Source organism: Anolis sagrei, chromosome 5, assembly GCF_037176765.1.
Source record: "Anolis sagrei isolate rAnoSag1 chromosome 5, rAnoSag1.mat, whole genome shotgun sequence".
Taxonomy (NCBI): domain Eukaryota; kingdom Metazoa; phylum Chordata; class Lepidosauria; order Squamata; family Dactyloidae; genus Anolis; species Anolis sagrei.
In genome coordinates this window covers 106,170,808-106,191,291 of record NC_090025.1, presented here as the reverse complement: position 1 = coordinate 106,191,291, position 20,484 = coordinate 106,170,808, and the positions used below count along the sequence as shown (strand labels likewise).

Genomic DNA, 20,484 nt, shown 5'->3' with positions numbered 1-20,484 from the left:
GTGAGGCAGGCGGGACCGAGAGAAGGGCCTCCCCGGATGATCTCAAGGCCCTCGTGGGCTCGTAGGCCGAGATGCGGTCTGCAAGGTATTTTGGGCCGGAACCGTTTAGGGCTTTGTAGGATAACACCAGCACCTTAAATTGGGCCCGGTAGCGGATCGGCAGCCAGTGGAGCTGGGACAGCAGAGGCGTTGTATGCTCTCTGCGTCCAGCTCCCGTTAACAACATGGCTGCCGCGCGCTGGACTAGCTGAAGCTTCCGGGCCGTCTTCCAGGGCAGCCCCACGTAGAGAGCGTTGCAGTAGTCGAGGCGGGATGTGACCAAAGCGTGTACCACCGTGGCCAAGTCAGACTTCCCAAGATACGGGCGCAGATACGGGCGCAGCTGGCGCCCTCCTTGATGGCCTTATATTAGTGATTTTCAAACTGTGGGTCCCGAGATGTTGCCTACAACTCCCAGAAATCCCAGCCCGTTTACCAATTGTTAAGATTTCTGGGAGTTGAAGGACAAAACATCTGGGGACTCACAGGTTGGGAACAATTGTATTATATATACTATTGGTATTACAACAGAAATCATAACACAGGTCATGATAGTTATGGATGATGGGAGATGGGAGTTGTACTATGCCCGAGTCACATCACAGTTGTGAAGACTGCCAGACATCATCTTCAGTTGAAATTGTCTGAGACAAAGTAAGTTAAATTTCACACCAAGAGGATGCAAGTCCTATACATGTGCATATATTTATCATTAAACACATAAAATCTCAGGGCTCTTTGAGTATATTCCCAGCATTGCAAAAAGGCAAGGTGAGGAAACAGCAAAGAAAATGAAAGAACAGATTCTCTTTCCCCTGCTTCCTCACCATAAGCTTGATACAGTATGAAAGGAAGGCTGTTGTTTTTCTCTGAACCGTTATCCGCTGTTCATTCCCATTTTACAAAACATCCAGGATATTCTGCATTACATTCCCCTGCTTCTCAGACTGAATTTAATAGCTAATTTGATTTCAATATAATTGCAGTATTTATTTATTTGCCCTATTTATACCCCGCCTTTCTCTACTCCAAGAAGGACACAAGACGGCTTACACATGGCAATTATTCAATGCCTTGAACACATTTATTTACTTACTTACTTACTATATTTCTATACCGCCCTTCTCAGTCCGAGGGCGACTCAGGGTGGTTTACAAAACCGGCACAATTCGATGCCACGATAATATAAACAGTTAAAACCATATAAACATCCATAAAATTCCACAAACAATAAAATCAATAAAACATAAAACATAGGTCCTCCGTATCTAATTTCCAGAATCTTTATCCGACTGCAATTGTCCAGCTGTTCTGAGGTCAAGTAATTATTTACTACACTGCATTTGAGAAAGCCAGGTTTTGACTTTTTTCGGAATGTTAGGAGAGTGGGAGCCGATCTAATATCTCTGGGGAGGGCATTCCATAGCCAAAGGGCCACCACTGAAAAGGCCTATCTCTCGTCCCTGCCAATTGAACCTGTGAAGAAGGCAGGACAGAGAACAGGGCCTCTCCAGAAGATCTTAAATTCTTGGATGGTTCATAAGGAGAGATATGTTCAGACAGGTAAGCAGGCCCAGAACCGTTTAGGGCTTTATAGGCTAAAGCCAGGACTTTGAATTGTGCTCGGTAGAAGACTGGCAGTCAGTGGAGCTGGCACAACAAAGAGTTGTGTGCCCCCTGAGTGCCGCTCCTGTTAGCAACCTGGCTGCTGCCCACTGGACCATTTGAAGCTTCAGAACAGTCTTCAAAGGCAACCCCATGTAGAGAGCATTGCAGTACTCTATACGGGATGTAACCAGAGTGTGGACTACTGTGGCCAAGTCGGAATTCTCAAAGTACAGGCGCAGCTGGCACACTTCTTTTAATTGTGCGAATGCTCTCCCAGTCACCGCCGAGACCTGGGGTTCCAGGCTCAGCAATGAATCCAGGATCACACCCAAGCTGCGAACCTGCATATACAAACATACATACAAACAAACATTAAGCTTAAAAACAACTGAATTAAAATTAATACATATTAAATATTTAAAATTACATTCAACAGTACTAGCCTGTTTTATTTATTCACCTCATTTGTATACCGCCTTTCTCAACCAGAGGTGATTCTGGTCAATAGATAGGTTGATGGTCAATAGGCAAAGCCCTACTGATTTACCCTGTCAACATTTTCCCAAAGGGTCAGTAGTCATGTTAGTCTCTTACAGGAAAAACAAAAAGCATCCTTTGGTATCTTAAAGATGAGCAAATGAATTATACTACAAGCCAAACAGCTTCTTACACGAACTCCTTACCTGGACGATTATACCCTGGCGTGTCCTGGGTAGAAATCTGGTACATTGGGGATGGCCCAGAGTAGAGATGGGGAGGCTGTGGCTGACCATAAGATGTCACTAGCAGATAAAAGAGGGAAAGAATAATCAGTAACACAAACTACATGCTAGGAGCATGGAAACGTGAAATATGAAGGAAGGATCAATATCACTATTCCATGCTTTCTGGTGATTTATAGCACTCCCTTGGATAAATTCGGGTACTCTGACCATTTGCTTCTTTCTCAGACACATGGAAATCTTGTGAATAGCAATTGTTTTAATAAAATAATAAAAAAAAACCTCACAATATATGGACATACAGATTTTGCACTGCAACGATTTGATTTCAGTAGGCAAATTCATATACCTCTTTACAAATCAAACGTGCACTAAATAACTTATATTTGCTAGATCAATTCTCATCGTTCTTTCTTGTCTTACTACCTGTACTCTTCCATTCTTACAAGTCTTCATTGCCTACCTCCACACACCAATGCATTTCATTTCTCTCAAAGCCATAATATTCCCCTCTTAGTGACCTGAAGACAATTTTTACATAACGAAATAAATTAATGACTATACGATAGTGAGTCCAAAGTTTGGTCTCCTGTGTCATAAAAACGTCATGAATGAACATCTAACAGCAGAAGTTGCTACAAATCATATCCCGAACTATTGTCTACACATAACTACCATTCAACATAGTCTCACAATCAATACATTTGCACCATCATTTAACCCAGGCATCAAAATCTTTGGGAAAAATTCAGGGTTTTGCTTTGTGACCCATGATTTTAAAGCTGTTTTAAAGCTGTCATTCAAATTATTGAATCTGAAACCACATAGGTTGTCTTTCAGAGGTCCAAAAAGACAACCTACATGGTTTCAGATTCAATGACTTCAATGATGTTAAAACAGCTTTAAAATCAAGGGTAATGAAGCAAAACCCTGAATTTTTCCACAATGGTTTTATGCCTAGGTTAAACGATGGTGCAAATGTGTTGACTATGTTCATTATTTATTTGCTGTATATAAATACAGTATTTCTCGACCGGGGACAGGGACGGGGGACTGAAGGCGGTTTACAACATACTAATGGCAAAAATTCAATGTCAACATACATTGAAAATTCCAACTGGTCCAACGGTCGGCGGCCAGGTTGTTAACTGGCGCTCTTTACAGAGAGAGGTCAACCCTCCTGTTTAAGGAGCTCCATTGGCTGCCGTTCATTTTCCGATCCCAATTCAAGGTGCAGGTGCTCACCTACAAAGCCCTAAACGGTTTGGGACCCGACTACCTGCGTGACCGCATCTCCACATACGAACCCACACGTTCCCTTCGATCTTCTGGAGAGGCCCTGCTCACGATTCCACAGGCGTCGTAAGCGCATCTGGTGGGGACGAGGGACAGGGTCTTCTCTGTGGTGGCCCCCCGACTCTGGAAGTCTCCCCCCAAGGACATCAGACAAGCCCCAATGCTGGCAGTCTTTAGGAAGAGCCTGAAGACCTGGCTGTTCCAGTGTGCCTTTCCAGAATAGGAAACTTCCGGCATCATATCCCAAATGCACCTTGTCAGAGATTTAGGATTGTCTGCACATTGCACTTACCTCCAAAAACCTCTGCATATCACCTGTCAAGTCCAGCACTTTTAAAATTTTGTCTATTACATTTAGCCTGGTCTTAGGTTTTAAATGCGTCATGGTGTTATTGTTTTTAGTGTTTTATTGTTCTGCTCGATGTTTTATTATTTGCTTTATGAGTATTACTGTTGTATTTGTATGCTGTTGTTTTGTTGTGGCCTTGGCCTTTGTAAGCCGCATCGAGTCCTTCGGGAGATTTTGCGGGGTATAAATAAATAAATAAATAATACACAATGAAATCATAATATGAAATCATAATTACTACATATAACTATGAACTTAAAATCAATTAAAACCATTAAACATAAAATATACATAAAATTTAAACATTCAGACAAAGCATAAAATCATCATAGTATAAACATTAAAATCCCATGATCCAAAAATTGTATACCATAGCCATCTTGAATGGTAGTTTTATGTAGAGGATAGTTCAGACTATGATCTGTAGCAACTTCTGCTGTTATATGTTCATTCATAACGTTTTTATGACACACGAGGCAAAACTTTTTGACCTACTCTCATATAATGCCTTGGAGTGCAACATGATGTTCCAAAACATTGAGACGTTTTTGTACAGAGTCTAATCACAGCTCTTTTACTGCTGTACTCTGGGTAAGATATGACAGTATCTCATCTGACATAGATAATAGCTCTTTGGAAATGGGCAAGTTGGGAATATCATATAATCTCACACTGGATGTGAGATGCTGGGATGCCTCAATATCCTGAATAAGATAAAGGCCTTTGAATAAAACTGAAAATCCTTCTCATTTTTTAACTGTGGTCATAAAAAGGTTCCCTCCAGTCTCTGATGGTAGGCAGCATAATAGGAATGGAAAGGCTGAGACTGGCAGGCAAAGTGTGCTTCTGGTCTTGGCCTCTCTGTAAAACAAAGTAAAAGCATGCAAAGATATGCATCTGCAACAGGATCTGTAGCTGATCAAACTACCCATCGTGCTTAGCAATACACTTGACTAAAACCGATGAAGAAAACAATCTCTTTCTTATAGGAGTGATCATTGTTATTACTGCCCCGTATGGGTACTACTTTCTTGAACGTATTCAGGACAGATGCACAATCTAATCACTGGTAAATACTAGCCATTTTGAGAATTGTAGTGGCCTGGGAATACGTGACTCTGCTCCTCTGCCCCTTCTCCCATCTCACTAAGAAATTAGGCAAAATAAACCAAGGAAGGGTGAAATCTCAAGGGCACAGATTAGACGTGACAAAAACACAAGATTTGCCCCCCAAATATAATAATGGCGAGGGCTTAGTCCCATCCTTGGCAACGATGCCACAGAACAGGTTGCAGTGCTTCTTTCATTCTGCTGGACCCAGTGTCCAAGCATGGCGGATGCCCTCCCAGAATGCCCAGCTGAGTACCTTGGTTCATGGGCTGCTCTTGCTTGCCACTATTCATGGCACAGGACTCGATTCGGGGAGGCTGCTGTGGGCCTCCCAGGTGAGGGAGCTGACCGGTCTGGGTGAGAAAGTGATTGAGGGAGTCACAGAGGTTGGCAATGTGGTGCTGATCTAGGGTCCAGTTCTTACGCTCAGCTTGGCGCAGACTCTCCATCAACTCTGCAGGAGGCCGGAGAAAGAGAGAGGTAAGAAACTAGATATCACTGCTCTCTACTCTTGTCTAAGAGCTCCTTTACTATATCTCTGCTTACCCCTAAACTTGTAGAGGGCCGTTTCCCCTCTTTACCAAGACAGAATGGGACATGTAAGGAAGCAACATAACATAACCCACCTGAGAACTGGGAGTGCTCAATGCTAGACCAGTTGAGTCGATTCACCATCTTGAAACTTTCTTTTAGGGAATCAATGTTGGAGCACCAGTCAGGGGGAAATGCTAAATAAAAAGTGACACAAAACAATCAAAATGATATACTACCCTCTCCGAGTTGCATGTAAAAATAAACACTTCCCTCACTAACAGCCTGAATTGTGAAAAGAAAAAAAAGAAAAAAACCTTTCTTCATGACAGTCTGTCACTCCCTCACTGTTCTATTAATTTATTTTTACAATATGTATACAATGTCTTTTATCAATGGGAGTTTACCGAATTTATTTTATTTGTGTTGTTGTTCATTCGTTCAGTCGTTTCCGACTCTTCGTGACCTCATGGACCAGCCCACGCCAGAGCTCCCTGTCGGCCATCACCTCCCCCAGCTCCTTCAGAGTCAAGCCAGTCACTTCAAGGATGCTATCCACCCACCTTGCCCTTGGTCGGCCCTCTTCCTTTTTTCTTCCATTTTCCCCAGCATAATTGTCTTCTCTAAGCTTTCCTTTCTTCTCATGATGTAGCCAAAGTACTTCAACTTTGTCTCTAGTATCCTTCCCTCCAATGAGCAGTCGGGCTTTATTTCCTGAAGTATGGATTAGTTGGATCTTCTTGCAGTCCAAGACACTCTCAGACCTTTCCTCTAGCACCACAGTTCAAAAGCATCTATCTTCCTTCGCTCAACCTTCCCTGTGGTCCAGCTCTCACATTCGTAGGTGACTATGGGGAATACCATTGCTTTAACTTTGCGGATCTTTGTTGCCAGTGTGATGTCTGTACTTTTCACTATTTTATCGAGATTGGACATTGCTCTCCTCCCAAGAAGTAAGTTTATTTGTGCATTAACTTTATTTCTACTCTGCTTTTCTTTCCATGACACAAGGCAGCTTACAATAACATGCCACAACCCAATAAATTTTTAAACATGGAAAATACAAAAATTTCAAACAATTCAAAAACAATAAAGTATTTGTTTAATGGACATAAAGTTAAAATGCAGTTAAAATGCAATAAAACCCCCATCCCTCCCCAAATCCTTGACAGCAAAGAAATGTCTTAATTTGCTAGCAAAAGGCAAGCAGGGATGGGACCATCCGGGTCTCTCTTGCGAGGAAATTCCATAATCTGGGAGCAGTCACTGAAAAGGCTCTTTCCCTTGTTCCCACCAAATGCGTTTGAGAGGGTGGTGGGACAGAGAGAAAGCCCTCCCAGAAAATGGTAGATTTCTAACAGGAAAGAAAAATGGGTTCCCCTGAAACTGTGGAGACCAAAATCCACTGATTATGGTAATGCAAATGTATCTAATTTAACTCAATGTATACTTCCAAATACATATATCAACAAAACACAAAGCTGCCACATTCACATTAAGCAGATATTCTTTATTGTATACGAGTAGACTCCAGTAATCACAATAGGTGTCCTATTTCCTTCGTTGTCACGATTTGTTCAACTGTATGTGTGTATTAATTATATGTGTTGTTTGTAGACCCAACCGCCTGATGAAGGTTCTTGTGAGTCGAAACCGGTTGCAGGCTGGAGTCGACTCGTGTATAATGAAGGAAATAGGACACCTATTGTGATTTATTGACATTCAAGGACTATTCTTACTCACATGAAGGTTTTGTTTTATACTTCAAGAGATGAACCAATTGTTTCTGCTTAATGTGAATGTGGCAGCTTTGTGTTTTGTTGATATATGTATTTGTAAGTATACATTGAGTTAATTTAGATATTTTCGCATTACCATAATCAGTGGATTTTGGTCTCCACAGATTTCTAACAGGTTCATAGAGAGAGATACAGTCATTCAAGTAATCTGGACCCAAGCTGAATAGGGCATTATAGGTTAAAACCAGCACTTCGAATTGTGCCCAGAAACAATTGACAGAAACTATCATGCCCAACGGTTTGTCTGGCCTAGCTCGGCTGCTTTTGGGGGCTTGGGAGGGATTAATCCGACCTCCTCCACATAGAAGGCTCCACAGGCTTCAGGGATTATCTGTGGAAGCTTGCTGAAATGAGAAGCAGCTGAGAATCTCTGGATAAAAAGGTGTTTCGAAGAGATAGCTCTTTGGTAGCAGATAACATTGTACTTTGGTACTTGAGTCTTGGATCTTGGCTGTTACCCGTGAGTTAGAACTCTAGACCCAAACCTTGTTTCTCCAATCTTATTTTGGACTCTGCCGCACATGAAACATTGTCTTGGATCCTGTTGTTTCCCGAACCCTTAAATCTTAATTTTGGACTTACTGCCTGGCTGTGACTTAGCTCTTCTGATATGGCTGCAGCCTGTATCTCTAAATGTTAACATGTGAATTGTAACTTCATGTCTTATCCATTTCACACAGGAACTAGTAGCACAAGGAACATGTAAATAGCTCCTTCACCATGCTCTAAGAGTATCTGTTGGAGCCCAGCCCAGATCTTAGAAACAACATATTGCAAGCTTCTATATAACACATTACTTTTTTTGGTTTATACCATGTTACATTTGGTATCATCAGGAGGCAGGGATTGATGTTTTTGATCACCTGTAACTTACCAAAGCTAGCATTATTGATGGAAGCCTGTGTCTGCTGTTGCTGTTGTTGTTGCTGCTGCTGCTGTGAATGGGAGTGTGGGTGGTGCTGTTGATGTTGGTGATATCCTCCATGCTGCATTGAAGAGGGGTGAATGGACATCACAGGTGGGGGACCATAGTTGTCACCTCCTTGCTGCTTGCCAGCCTGGGAAGGACAACCTTCTGAGGTTGGAGTATGGAGTGGGGGTGGCGCTCCCACTGAAGAGGGCATCTGCTGCTGCTGGTACATGTAATAGTTGTGATTGGAGGGCTGCATGTCACCCAGGAGGGAAGAGAAATCTGAAGAAAGGATGAATGAAGAGAAAAACATCGAAATGTGAAAATGAGAGGGACTATGCATTCCAAATCATCTCTTTTCTACAACAGAAGCTAATGTCGTCAAATATTATAAAGCAAGATATCAACTCTTCAATTATCACAGCGTAGGCTGTGATTTGCTTTTCTGAAGCTCAGTCTACAAATTTTCAGCATTCTTTGGTGTGAAAGTAAAGAAAAAGAAAAAAAAACAACTCTTGTGGGATGGCGCCCTCTAGTGGCTGTAACTGAAACACAGAATCCAAAGTATGTTTACTGGCATATCATTCTGTATAAATGTTATTTCCTAAATGGTTCTATCACAAAAAACATGGAAAATGTATTAAATTGGAAAAACTTTGTTTTTGCGTGACATACTACATGACATTTTGCTCTCCAAGAGTCTCACCCAATTTTGTGGCAGCCACAAAAACAAAGTTTCTGGAGTATAATAACTCCTTTCAAAGTAAATTAAACAGAAAATAACACCTTCAAACCAGGAACAGATTTTTTTTCAAATTTTGATGCATAGTGTAATTTCTTTATGAGGAAACCATTGCACATTAAAAACCCTCCATCATTAACTACTCCCTTGCCTTTAATTTATATTGATCATTTTCTAACATTAATACAACCATTTCCTTTGGAAAATAATTCCTCTTCTGAGCTGAGCTCAAAGCAGCGAACACCATAAAGATCTGTTTTGTTTAATGTATTGTCGAAGGTTTTCATGGCTGGAATCACTAGGTTTTTGTGGGTTTTTTCGGGCTATAGGGCCATGTTCTAGAGGCAATTCTCCTGACGTTTCGCCTGCATCTATGGCAAGCATCCTCAGAGGTAGTGAGGTCCGTTGGAATTAGGACAATGGGTTTATATATCTGTGGAATGGCTGGGGTGGGGCAAAGAGCTCTTCTCTGCTGGAGCTAGGTGTGAATGTTTCAACTGACCACCTTCATTAGCATTTGAAGGCCTGGCTGAGCCTGGGAAAATCTTTTGTTGAGAGGTGTTAAGATGTGCCTGGTTGTTTCCTCTCTGCTGTTTTGCTGTTGTAATTTTAGAGTTTTTTAATACTGGTAGCCAGATTTTGTTCATTTTCATTGTCTCTTCCTTTCTGTTGAAATTGTCCACATGCTTGTGAATTTCAATGGCTTCTCTGTGTAGTCTGACATGGTGGTTGTGAGAGTGGTCCAGCATTTCTGTGTTCTCAAATAATATGCTGTGTCCAGGCTGGTTCATCAGCCTGGACACAGCATCTGTTTTGTTTCATGTGGAGAACAGCATGAAGATCTCTTTGAATAAAATCTGTTCTTAGATTTATTCCACACTCGTAATAATAATACAAACTTTATTTATACCCTGCCACCATCTCCCCAAGGAGACTTCGGGTGGCTTACATGAGGCCATGCCCATCAATACAGTAAAATAATGTAACACAAGAACACAACAGAAAATAAGAAAATAAAATAACATAAGATACAAAAACCAATATAAATAAACAGCGCAACAATATAAAATCAGAACATTAAAACACTGGAAAAAAATCACAGTGGGCAGGGCCAATTGCAAAGATTAAAAATTTAAAAACACTGGGTGATAGGGGATCCGGGGGATAAGGTAGGATTTAATTGCACAAACCGGAAAATAAAGTGCTTCTGAGGGCATTTTATGCAGAGTTTGGTCAGGGAATATTGTACATTCAATCACCGAAGGCACACTGGAACAGCCAAGTTTTCAGGCTCCTTCTAGACTGCCAGGGTGGGGGCTTGCCTAATATCTCTGGAGAGGGAATTCCAGAGCCAAGGGGCCACTACAGAGAAGGCCCTCTCCCTCGTCCCCACAAGTCATGCTTGCGATGGGGGAGGGAGCGAGAGAAGGGCCTCTCTGGAGGACCGAAGAGATCGTGTAGGTTCGTAGACGGAAATGCGGTCACGCAGTAGTGGTCTCCTTAAAAAGTGATTGTTAAAAGTTTGAGTCTGTTTTTATTTTGCCATACCATGTAGGTGTGCATTCCAAGTCCTTCAGCGATTTCAAATACCATATATATTCCAATATAAGCCAAGTTTTTCAGCCCTTTTTAGGACTGAATAATTCCCCCTCGGTTTATACTCAAGAGAGAGTCCTGGTTGGCTTATATTCAAGTCAGCTTATACTCGAGTATATAGATAATCAGAGTTGGACAGTCTTATCTTAAATTATAGTTTTTGAGTTTGCATGGTCTCCGTTGCAAGAGTGTACGGCTGCTTCGACTGCCTCATATGTCTCGAGGATTTTGAAGTTCCCGACATCGTCAAGCGAGGTTTTGTTGGCAGTTTTGCTGCCGCCGAGGTCAAGGGCTCAGAAGACGATGGTCCCGTCAAAGCTGGAGGAGCCAAAGTTTGTTGGTAAAGAGATATCTCAGACGAGCAGCCCTATTCTTCCTAGTTTGAGCCGTCAACAATTGACAATAATGACAGGAAGAGGTGATGTGGGCTTCGCCAAAACAAAGAAGGCACTTTGAGTGCTTATCAGAGTCAGGAATCTTCTTAGAACACTGCAAGCAGTGCTTAAACCGCATTGTATATATAGTGAGGAAGTTTCGATGCGAGCCTTGCGGCGGAAAATCAGGAACTGCGGAGTGTGCACGCGGGGCACCTTCTATGCCCTGCCAGGGGACTGAGTGGGGTTACCGCCAAAACTTGAAACTTTAAAACTTGGGACGTTTCCATTGAGGCCTGCGCAGGGCACAGACACTCCACATGTGCGCATTCACAGAGACCATGAAAAAATATATTCAAAAACATTTAACTTACTGATGTCTCAATTAATGTAATTTTATTGGTGTCTATTTTTATTTTTGAAATTTACCAGTAGCTGTTGCATTTCCCACCCTTGGCTTATACTGGAGTCAATAAGTTTTCCCAGTTTTTTGTGGTAAAATTAGGTGCCTTGGCTTATACTTCTATCACCATTACAAACATTGGTGAGAGAGGACATTGTTGGCTGATTCCTTTCAAAGTATTCTTAGGGTCAAATAATGTCCGCAATCTATTCCTAGCACTTTGCCTAATCTTATTATTTTGTCCTGCTGCATTTCTAATTGAGCACTTCAGCGAAAAATGATTTCCTTATGGACACAACCTTAAACACATAGACATAATATTTAATTTACTGCAAAAGCTATAAAATGGGAGAGATAGTTCAGAATGGGATGTATGAGATCTTCAGTTGCTCTTCAGGCACATTGAGCAAAATGAGCTGAAGCAAGTACAGTTCCTTTAAGAACATCATGCTGTTAAAGTTTGGGATGTATTGTGTTTGCTTATTTAAGTTGTTCTTTAAGTATTATTGAGTCTGTTTACTTTATTGTTATATGTTGTTGCTGCCATTGAACGTGTTTTATTTTTGCTGGAAGTCAGCCCCTGAGTCTCCTCGGGGAGATAGGTAGGTTAATAATAACAACAACAACAACAACAACAACAACAACAATTCCTCTGACACTGTTTTGCCAGGCCAATCTCAAAGCAGAACTGAATAGACAGAAAAAGCATACATCACATTATGCCACAATATTCCACACTCTATTGAAATGTGAGAAGGGGCTTAGTAATCCTCGTGGTCCCCCTGAACACGCACGCACACACACACACATACACACACACACATCTTGACAAATGTCAGATGCTGAATAATTCAGTAAATACAGTAATTACAAAGACGTATTTCCTCCATCCTTTCAGATGAAACTTGGTATTACTCACCATGCTGGGAAGAGGAAGATTTCTCAAGCATGGATTTATAGAGATTTCGGAAAGACCAACTCAGGTCCTGGAAGTTGATCTCAGAATAGGAGAATTTCAAGTCATTGTTGGTACTATAGTGCGGAGGTGGCACTTCTGCTCCTTCGCGGCCTTGTCCACCGGCCACTGTAGCTGCCACATCAACAGGGCCTGCACTCTGCTGAAAAGGAACAGGATTTCATTAGATCATTAGATTCAAGGTGTTAGACATTTTTTAGTCTCCCAGCCTTGCAGCTATTACGTTTGAGACACATCCAAGGCATTCTGTTGTGCCAAAGCTCATTTAAGCCAACCTCTACATTTAGAGTCCTTTTTTGGTCTATTGCAGGGCTTCTTAAACTTTTTCAGCTTGCGACCCCTTTTTGCCTAATATATTTTGATGGGGCCCCAAGTATATAAGCAATAATACATGTTTATTGATTGGCCCTTAGGCCATATCACAATACCAAACCAAACAACAAGACTTGATAAGACTTGATTACACTTTATGTAGTAAGCTAAAATAAATTACAACATGTCTAACTTCCAAGTATATTCCTCATTCACTGATACCTCCTCCTATACAATTAATCTCCACTCACCTGACTGTAATTGCCAATAGATGGTGTGCTTTGCAATGACAGTTGCTGGGTGGATTCAGGGGACAGTGATGCTTCTGCGCCAACAGGGATGGGGCCCCGTGGGCTTTTGCTTGCCTCTTGGTCTGGGGAATCTTGTGACAACTGAATAGAAGGGGGAAATGCACATGCATAAGAAAGGGATAGATAGAGAAGTTACACTACAGCAAAGAAACCCATAGAATATTTTACAAATAAAAAAACAATGAGTCATAGCAGAGAACCTTTCCGAAGCTCTAGGTGTCCTTACCGCCTATTACAGGGAAAACCAGCTGATCCTTAATCCATCTAAAACACAGACATGTGCTTTTCACCTTAAGAACAGACAAGCATCCCGAGCTCTGAGGATTACCTGGGAAGAAATCCCACTGGAGCATTGCAGCACACCCAAATACCTGGGAGTCACTCTGGACCGTGCTCTGACCTACAAGAAGCACTGCCTGAATATCAAGCAAAAAGTGGGTGCTAGAAACAATATCATACGAAAGCCAACTGGCACAACCTGGGGATCACAACCAGACACAGTGAAGACATCTGCCCTTGCACTTTGCTACTCTGCTACTGAGTACAAATACCCAGTGTTGAACACATCTCACCACACTAAAACAGTGGATGTGGCTCTTAATGAGACATGTCGCATTATCACAACCTGACATCCACCGAGAAGTAGCAGCCAATAGTGAAAGGACCAAGGCAGTGACATCTCCAGCTCATCCGTTGTTTGGGTATCAGCCAGCATATCAACGACTTAAATCAAGAAATAGTTTTCTAAAATCTACAGAGACACTCACTGGAATACCCCAGCAAGCGAGAGTCCAAAAGTGGCAGGCTCAAACCCAGAACCTCAATCAATGGCTGATACCAAATGAGAGACTCCCCTCTGGGCACACAGAAAACTGGGCGACTTGGAAGGTGCTGAACGGACTGTGCTCTGGCACCACGAGATGCAGAGCCAACCTTAAGAAATGGGGCTACAAAGTGGAATCCACGACATGCGAGTGTGGAGAAGAGCAAACCACTGACCACCTCCTGCAATGCAACATGAGCCCTGCTACATGCACAATGGATGACCTCCTTGCGGCAACACCAGAGGCACTCCAAGTGGCCAGATACTGGTCAAAGGACATTTAATCAACTGCCAGGCTTGCAAACTTTGTGTTTTGTCTGTTTGTTTATTTGTTTTGTTAAAAATGTAATACAATTGTCTGGATGCTCCTGACACGATAAATAAATAAATAAAAAATATAAAAGTATGTATGAACACTTTTTTGATGGATCTGGACCAAAAATTATACACATAATCATCATGATCCAACTTCAAATACTGTTAGAATTTGAGGGAGTTCGGGTGAAGAGAGGATGATGGGAGTTGCAGTCTACCCACATGCAGAAAGACACATGAATCCCACCTACAAACCCAGATCTGGGGCTGATAGGAGTTGCAGCCAGCCACATCTGGAGCGGATGGAAGCTGCATTGTAACCAGGTCTTGAGCTCAGCCATATATGTTTCTCAAAGGTCTCATTATTTAGGTATGCATTTTCTAATGGGACCATTCATAAAACCAAAATCCAAACAATTATTTCTAATAGAAAATGCCTAATCTGGGCAATGCAGGGTATATACACTAGTAAATAAATAAAATGAAAATGTGATAGTGGGGACCGAAGCCTGAGTTCCACAGTGTCCTTCACTCTAAAATGGTCCTGTTTCTCATCTCATAAATATATTGATCCTTGGGCAAGGATAAACAAGTCATACTCACATCGTCATCTGGTGGATGCCGCCTCTTCCGGACAATATCAGGACAAGTATCAATTGTCCAATAAGAACCCTGGAAATAAAAAAGATCTATTGGTGACAAAACTAACAAACAAATATCCACACCAAAGTTAGAAACGACAGCAGTACAATCCAGAAACATAAACAGGATGCTGGCTGACAAAGCTATCAACTGCATTGGTTACACAGGTAGCAATGATATACTCTACAAAGTTGTCTGTCCCTCCCTCCTTTCCTACCTTCCTTCCATCTGTCTCTACTCTGATAAACTCTTTCAAGAAGAACAGGTTGGGCAAGAACAGCAGTTTAGATGTTAAAACATGAAATAGAATGACTGTTGCAAGAATCCAGTAAAATGTCAAGAAATGTAACCCATAATTCTCTATTCTGGGGTCATAAGAACACAACTACAACTAGGATACTGAGTCTTAATCCTTCCCCGCAATGTCCACAAACTGAAGAGTGCAAAGCTATTCACTCCACACCAAGATTTCAAGTAATATTCATATTCTAACATTGACAGTTTTTTAAAAACAAATGTCTTCTCCATGGATTTCTTTATTATTTTCATTTATAATTATGATGATGGTAATAATAACAATAACAACAACTACAATATAAAAGTTTATTTCTAGACCACCCTCTCTCCCCAAAGGAACTCAGGGTGCATTACACACACAAAAAGGCAAGCATTCAATGCATTCAATGCCTCAGGTGAGTACAAACGTATAAAAAAAACACACAATAAAGCAACAGTAATAACAGTGAGGTTACAACGAAGAATTAAGCATTATGATGAAAAATAAAATAAAAGCCACCAATGAGACATAGTTAACTAAAACATAAGTAAATATTACAACAAGCATCCATAAGTGTTTGACAATTCAACATTATGAATGAAGAAGTTAGCCAAACCAAGGCAGATTTCTCACCTTTCCTGGGTCATCCCGTGGCCGAGGCACTTTTCGAAAGCATTTATTCAGAGACAGATTGTGACGAATTGAGTTCTGGAAGAGACCAGAAAAAAAAAAACAGCCATTAATATGCACTGACTCCTCGGTCTATTGGACAAACCATATGCAAGAAAATTAATTGATTAGAAACAGCAATACAAAAAAACCCTAGTTGCTGAGCATTTTAAAATATATTATTATTATTATTATTATTATTATTATTATTATTATTATTATTTGTTTTACCCCACTCCCATCCTCCGCCCCTCCCCTTGGACATACAGTTTGTACAATAAACTACAGAAATTACATTTGAAATATCAGTCTTAATCTCATTTTTTCCACTCCACTTCTTAATACATTCTCTAAGTATGGATTCCACATACTCTTTATTATTATAACATTTTCTATTTTCTATTTTATCTATATTTTTCAGTTTACAATTTGTTATTTCCACATTTAACGTATTAACTATATAATTATACCAATTTATCAAGGTCCACTTTGTTTTTTCATTCCAACCTCTTACTAAAACAATTTGCACAGATGCTATTAATTTGTGCAGGAGTCCTATAACATTTTTGTAACATTTTCCTTCTTATTTTCCTTAATACATTTACTATATTACTTATTTCCCTTTGGATATATACCCTCTCAATTTCCATAGCCATCCTTTACATTTGAAATATTTCCTCTATTATTTCTTCTTTTACCATTACAATTTGTTCGTATAGGTCTCCTGCCACTTTTTTCTCATCTCTCAAACATTTCCAAATCACCTTTTCAAATGCACTGTCCTGTTCCCTAATTCTCTCCCTCTGTCTATAAATATTTTGTCTTATAGCCCAACTTTGGATCCAATTTCCTGCTTCTATCCAACTCTGAAATTCTTTTTGCTCTACAGGATTTCCATCTTCTATGTACAAGTCCTCAACTAATTTTTTCTCTCTATTTTCGATTAATTTCAATGTTCTGCCTATATTTACATCATAGTTGTGATTAATTTGCCATATTGTTGCCAGCTTATTGTCATTGTCTGGACTTAATTTCTTCTTTCTTTTTTCCCCATACTCTTATTGTTCCTTTCAATGGTTTCTTACATTCTATTTCCTCTCTTCTATTCTATTCCTTAAATATTATTTCTTTTTCTTTAATATTATTTATTATTTTTCCATATTTACCTATTTTTTCCAGTGTACTGTATTTCTAACCATCCTTGAATTTGAAACGCATCATGATATGCTTCTAAACTTGGCATTCCCCAGCTTCCTTCTTCCTCTTTGGCATTTAACCGTTTCTCTCTTATTCTGGGCCTTTTTCCTGCAACTGTCCCTTTTTTTATTCTTCTATCTCATATCTTTAAAATCTCCATTTGGAACAGATATAACAATTTTGGTATTATAAAACTTTTTTAAGGCCCAGATGTTATAGTTCCTGAGCATTTCAACCTTTCTGGCCATGCAATTTAAGACCATCAGCTAACTGTTCTAGAAATCAAAAAATGTAAAATAAGAGGAGAAAGAGAAATCACTCAATTAAGGCACATTCTAATTCATTGGCAAAGATACGAACAAAATCAATAATTTCTTGATGTGCTACATATATTAATATGTAGACATATATCGGTTGTTACCTAACTCATACAAATATGAAAAGGAGTGTCTGAAAAGTGAGATATTGGAGACATTATTATTATTATTATTATTATTATTATTATTATTATGCCTTACAATTCCTGGGTAGGGAGCCCCCACAGCCCCCACAGCCTCACTAGGAGAGCACTTCAACAGCCTAGTTGCCCGCTGCCAGCCATAGCAATACCTCTTTAGCCCTGCTGCTTTACAACTCCTGGGTGGGGTGCCTCGACGGCCCTCACAGCCTCGCTGCGCAAGTACTTCAACAGCCTAGCTGCCCGCTGCCGGACATAGTAACACCTGCTCGGGGCCATAGCAACACGTCTTTACCCCTGCTGCCTTACAGCTCCTGGGTGGGTGCCTCCGTGGCCCCCACAGCCTCACCGCACGAGTACTTCAATGGCCTAGCTGCCTGCTGCCAGCCATAGCAGCACCTATACGGGGCCATAGCAAAACTTCTTCGGCCCTGCTGCCTTACAGCTCCTGGGTGGGGTGCCTCCATGGTCCCCACAGCCTCACCGCAAGAGTACTCCAACAGCCTAGTTGCCTGCTGCTGGCCATAGCAACATCTGTGTGTGGTCATAGCAACACCTCTTTGGCCCTGCTGCCTTACAATTCCTGAGCAGGGTGCCTCCACGGCCCCTACAGCCTCGCCGTGCGAGTACTTCGACAGGCTTGCTGCCCGGCCATAGCAACACCTATTGAATGTATGCTTTTAAGCTGTTAAGGGATTGAATGTATAATTTTAAGCTGTTGTGTTGTACTCATATTTGATTGTACTTATATTTTAACTGTACTGTTTCATTATACTGTTTCATTGTAAGGCGCCCTGAGTCCCCTTTAGGGGTGAGAAGGGCGGGGTATAAAATTGTTGTTGTTGTTGTTGTTGATGATGTTGTTATTATTATTGATGCCCCGCTTTATCTCTCCCGAAGAGGACTCAAAGCAGGGACTCAACTTCAAACAGTTCTAAGGGAAAATAGAATGTGTTTAAAGAAACCAGAACAAACGTCTAAGGAACTTTCTATTGAGCTAAGATTTAAAGGGACACATACAAGAAATGAAGCAAAGATGAATTCAAATGAATAGGCAACCTATGTAGGAAGGAAGTTAGAAAAGCCAAAGCATAGACGAGGGAGGGAATAGAGAGCTGGGCCAAAACTAACAAAACGGATTTCAATAGGACACTTAGGCAATAAACATGAAATGAGCAGATTTAGAACTGGTGATACTTGGCTTGAAAACAGTAATATGAATATGAGTTTTAAAGGCCATTTTTGTGTATCTATTGTATTTTAATTTTGTTTTTACCACACTGTTACTATTTAATTGATTTTTATCTTGCACCCTTAAAACTTTTTTAGTGTGGAGTGTTAGCCGCCTTGAGTCCTCACGGGGAGAAAGGTGGGATATAAATAAAGACAACAACAACAACAACAACAACAACAACAACTGATTTAGGAGTCTTAGGAGACCACAAAGAACATAAACTCAACAGTGTGATGCAACACCTAAAAGAAGAGAATGCAATTTTAGGCCATATAAATAGGAGTGCAGTATCAAGATTCCCAATCCAATAGGCTATTAGTGGCATATATAACAAGATAGTATAAAATACAGTATAAATTATAGAAAATGAAACTTCACATTTGTTACATGTTCAGTTTACAGACTTTATTCAGGAATCTTGCCACTGAAAGGCAACAGTTAAAATCTTGGCAGTTTAAAAGAATAATTACTTTGTCTGGGTCAGTATGGTTTTTCAAAGAATCTATAACTTGGTTCTTGTGGGTTTTTTCAGGCTATAGGGCCATGTTCTAGAAGCATTTCTCCTGACGTTTCGCCTGCATCTATGGCAAGCATCCTCAGAGGTAGTGAGGTTAAAACTGATGTGGTCTATCCAATGCAATTTTCTGAATCAGCAACCCAAACAGTCAAACCAATGTGGTCTATCCAATGCAATTTTCTGAATCGGCAACCCAAACAGTCAAATCAAATCTAAAGTTGACTAAAATCTTTTGTAACCCTTTTGGTACTGGTGCTGGAGAATGGTCCCTGGTCAAAGTGGTCCCTGCTCAAAAAAAAAAAAAAAAGGTTGGGAATGGAAGGTTGCTTACCTGTAACCGTGGTTTCCTGAGTAGTTACCTGTGAATTCGCACAATGTGGTATTCCTGCGCCAGCGCAGGCCAACTTCGGAACCTTCTAGAAGCTAAAAATTACTGTATTCCCCCTGGCCCCTCCCCTCCCTCTCTCGAGTATATAAGTCCCCTAGGAGGGGCCAGCCGCCATTCCTCTTTTTTCCGCCGTTAGTAGGCTGTCAACTGGTGAACCTTCATTGACTGACTTTGGATTTTGACTCGGACTGTATTTTGGACTGGACAAGGTACTCTGTTTTCCCCCACATCGGACTGGATTTGACTGCTCCCTCTGCCATGGCGACAACTTCTTTTAAGAAGTGCTCAGCTTGCCCCAACATCTTACCAGACACAGACGGACACGTCTTGTGCCTTACATGTCTGGGAGAGGCGCATCTGTCACAACCTTGTGGCATCTGCGCCGCTTTTACTCCGCAAACGCGGAAAAACAGAGAATCGAGACTGAAGGCGGCCCTATATGAAAGGGCTTTGCTCCCGCCGCCTGTTAACAGGCCTCAGCCCGCTTTAGCGGCCCCCTTGCCTGCTAAAACCAGGCCCGAGCAAGCCGGCTTGAAGAAGAAGAAGAAGGCCCCGCAAGATGGCCGCGCCGAGAGCGCACAACCAAGGCCTTCCAGTAAAAAGGCGGGAAGACCTACCGCCGTTGCGCCTCCGTCCCTGCAAAGGGAGAGATCGCTCCCCCTGCTGGTAAGCACGGGGGAACCGATACAGGCCCAACCGCCCCCGGCGCTTACCTTGCCGACGCCGGGAGGCCCGACTGGCACCGGATTGGGGCCTGCTCCGACACCGATCTCTTCCCCGTCGACATCGGAGCGCCCAGGAGAGACCGAGGGTGCAGCGCGTTCCAGGCAGCCGACGCCAGGACAGGCAGCCTCCGCGCCGCTCATTGAGGAGCCTCCCGAAACCGA

At 41.5% G+C, this 20,484-nt stretch overlaps 1 protein-coding gene across 3 annotated transcripts in view; it reads right to left on the bottom strand.

The window, feature by feature from the left end:
• The window catches only part of FOXJ2 (forkhead box J2), a 62,900-nt gene that overhangs the window by 3,953 nt on the left and 38,463 nt on the right, over nt 1-20,484 (bottom strand). The window contains exons 3-10 of one of the 3 annotated variants that reach the window (XM_060777990.2): nt 15,769-15,843; nt 14,820-14,888; nt 13,019-13,159; nt 12,399-12,597; nt 8,329-8,646; nt 5,751-5,852; nt 5,381-5,578; nt 2,331-2,429 (exon numbers count right to left, since the gene is read on the bottom strand). In XM_060777990.2, the coding sequence (XP_060633973.2) occupies nt 2,331-2,429; nt 5,381-5,578; nt 5,751-5,852; nt 8,329-8,646; nt 12,399-12,597; nt 13,019-13,159; nt 14,820-14,888; nt 15,769-15,843 (1,201 nt within the window). The remainder of the gene's footprint in view (nt 1-2,330; nt 2,430-5,380; nt 5,579-5,750; nt 5,853-8,328; nt 8,647-12,398; nt 12,598-13,018; nt 13,160-14,819; nt 14,889-15,768; nt 15,844-20,484) is intronic. The other 2 variants (XM_060777991.2, XM_060777992.2) reach the window with 2 other exon arrangements.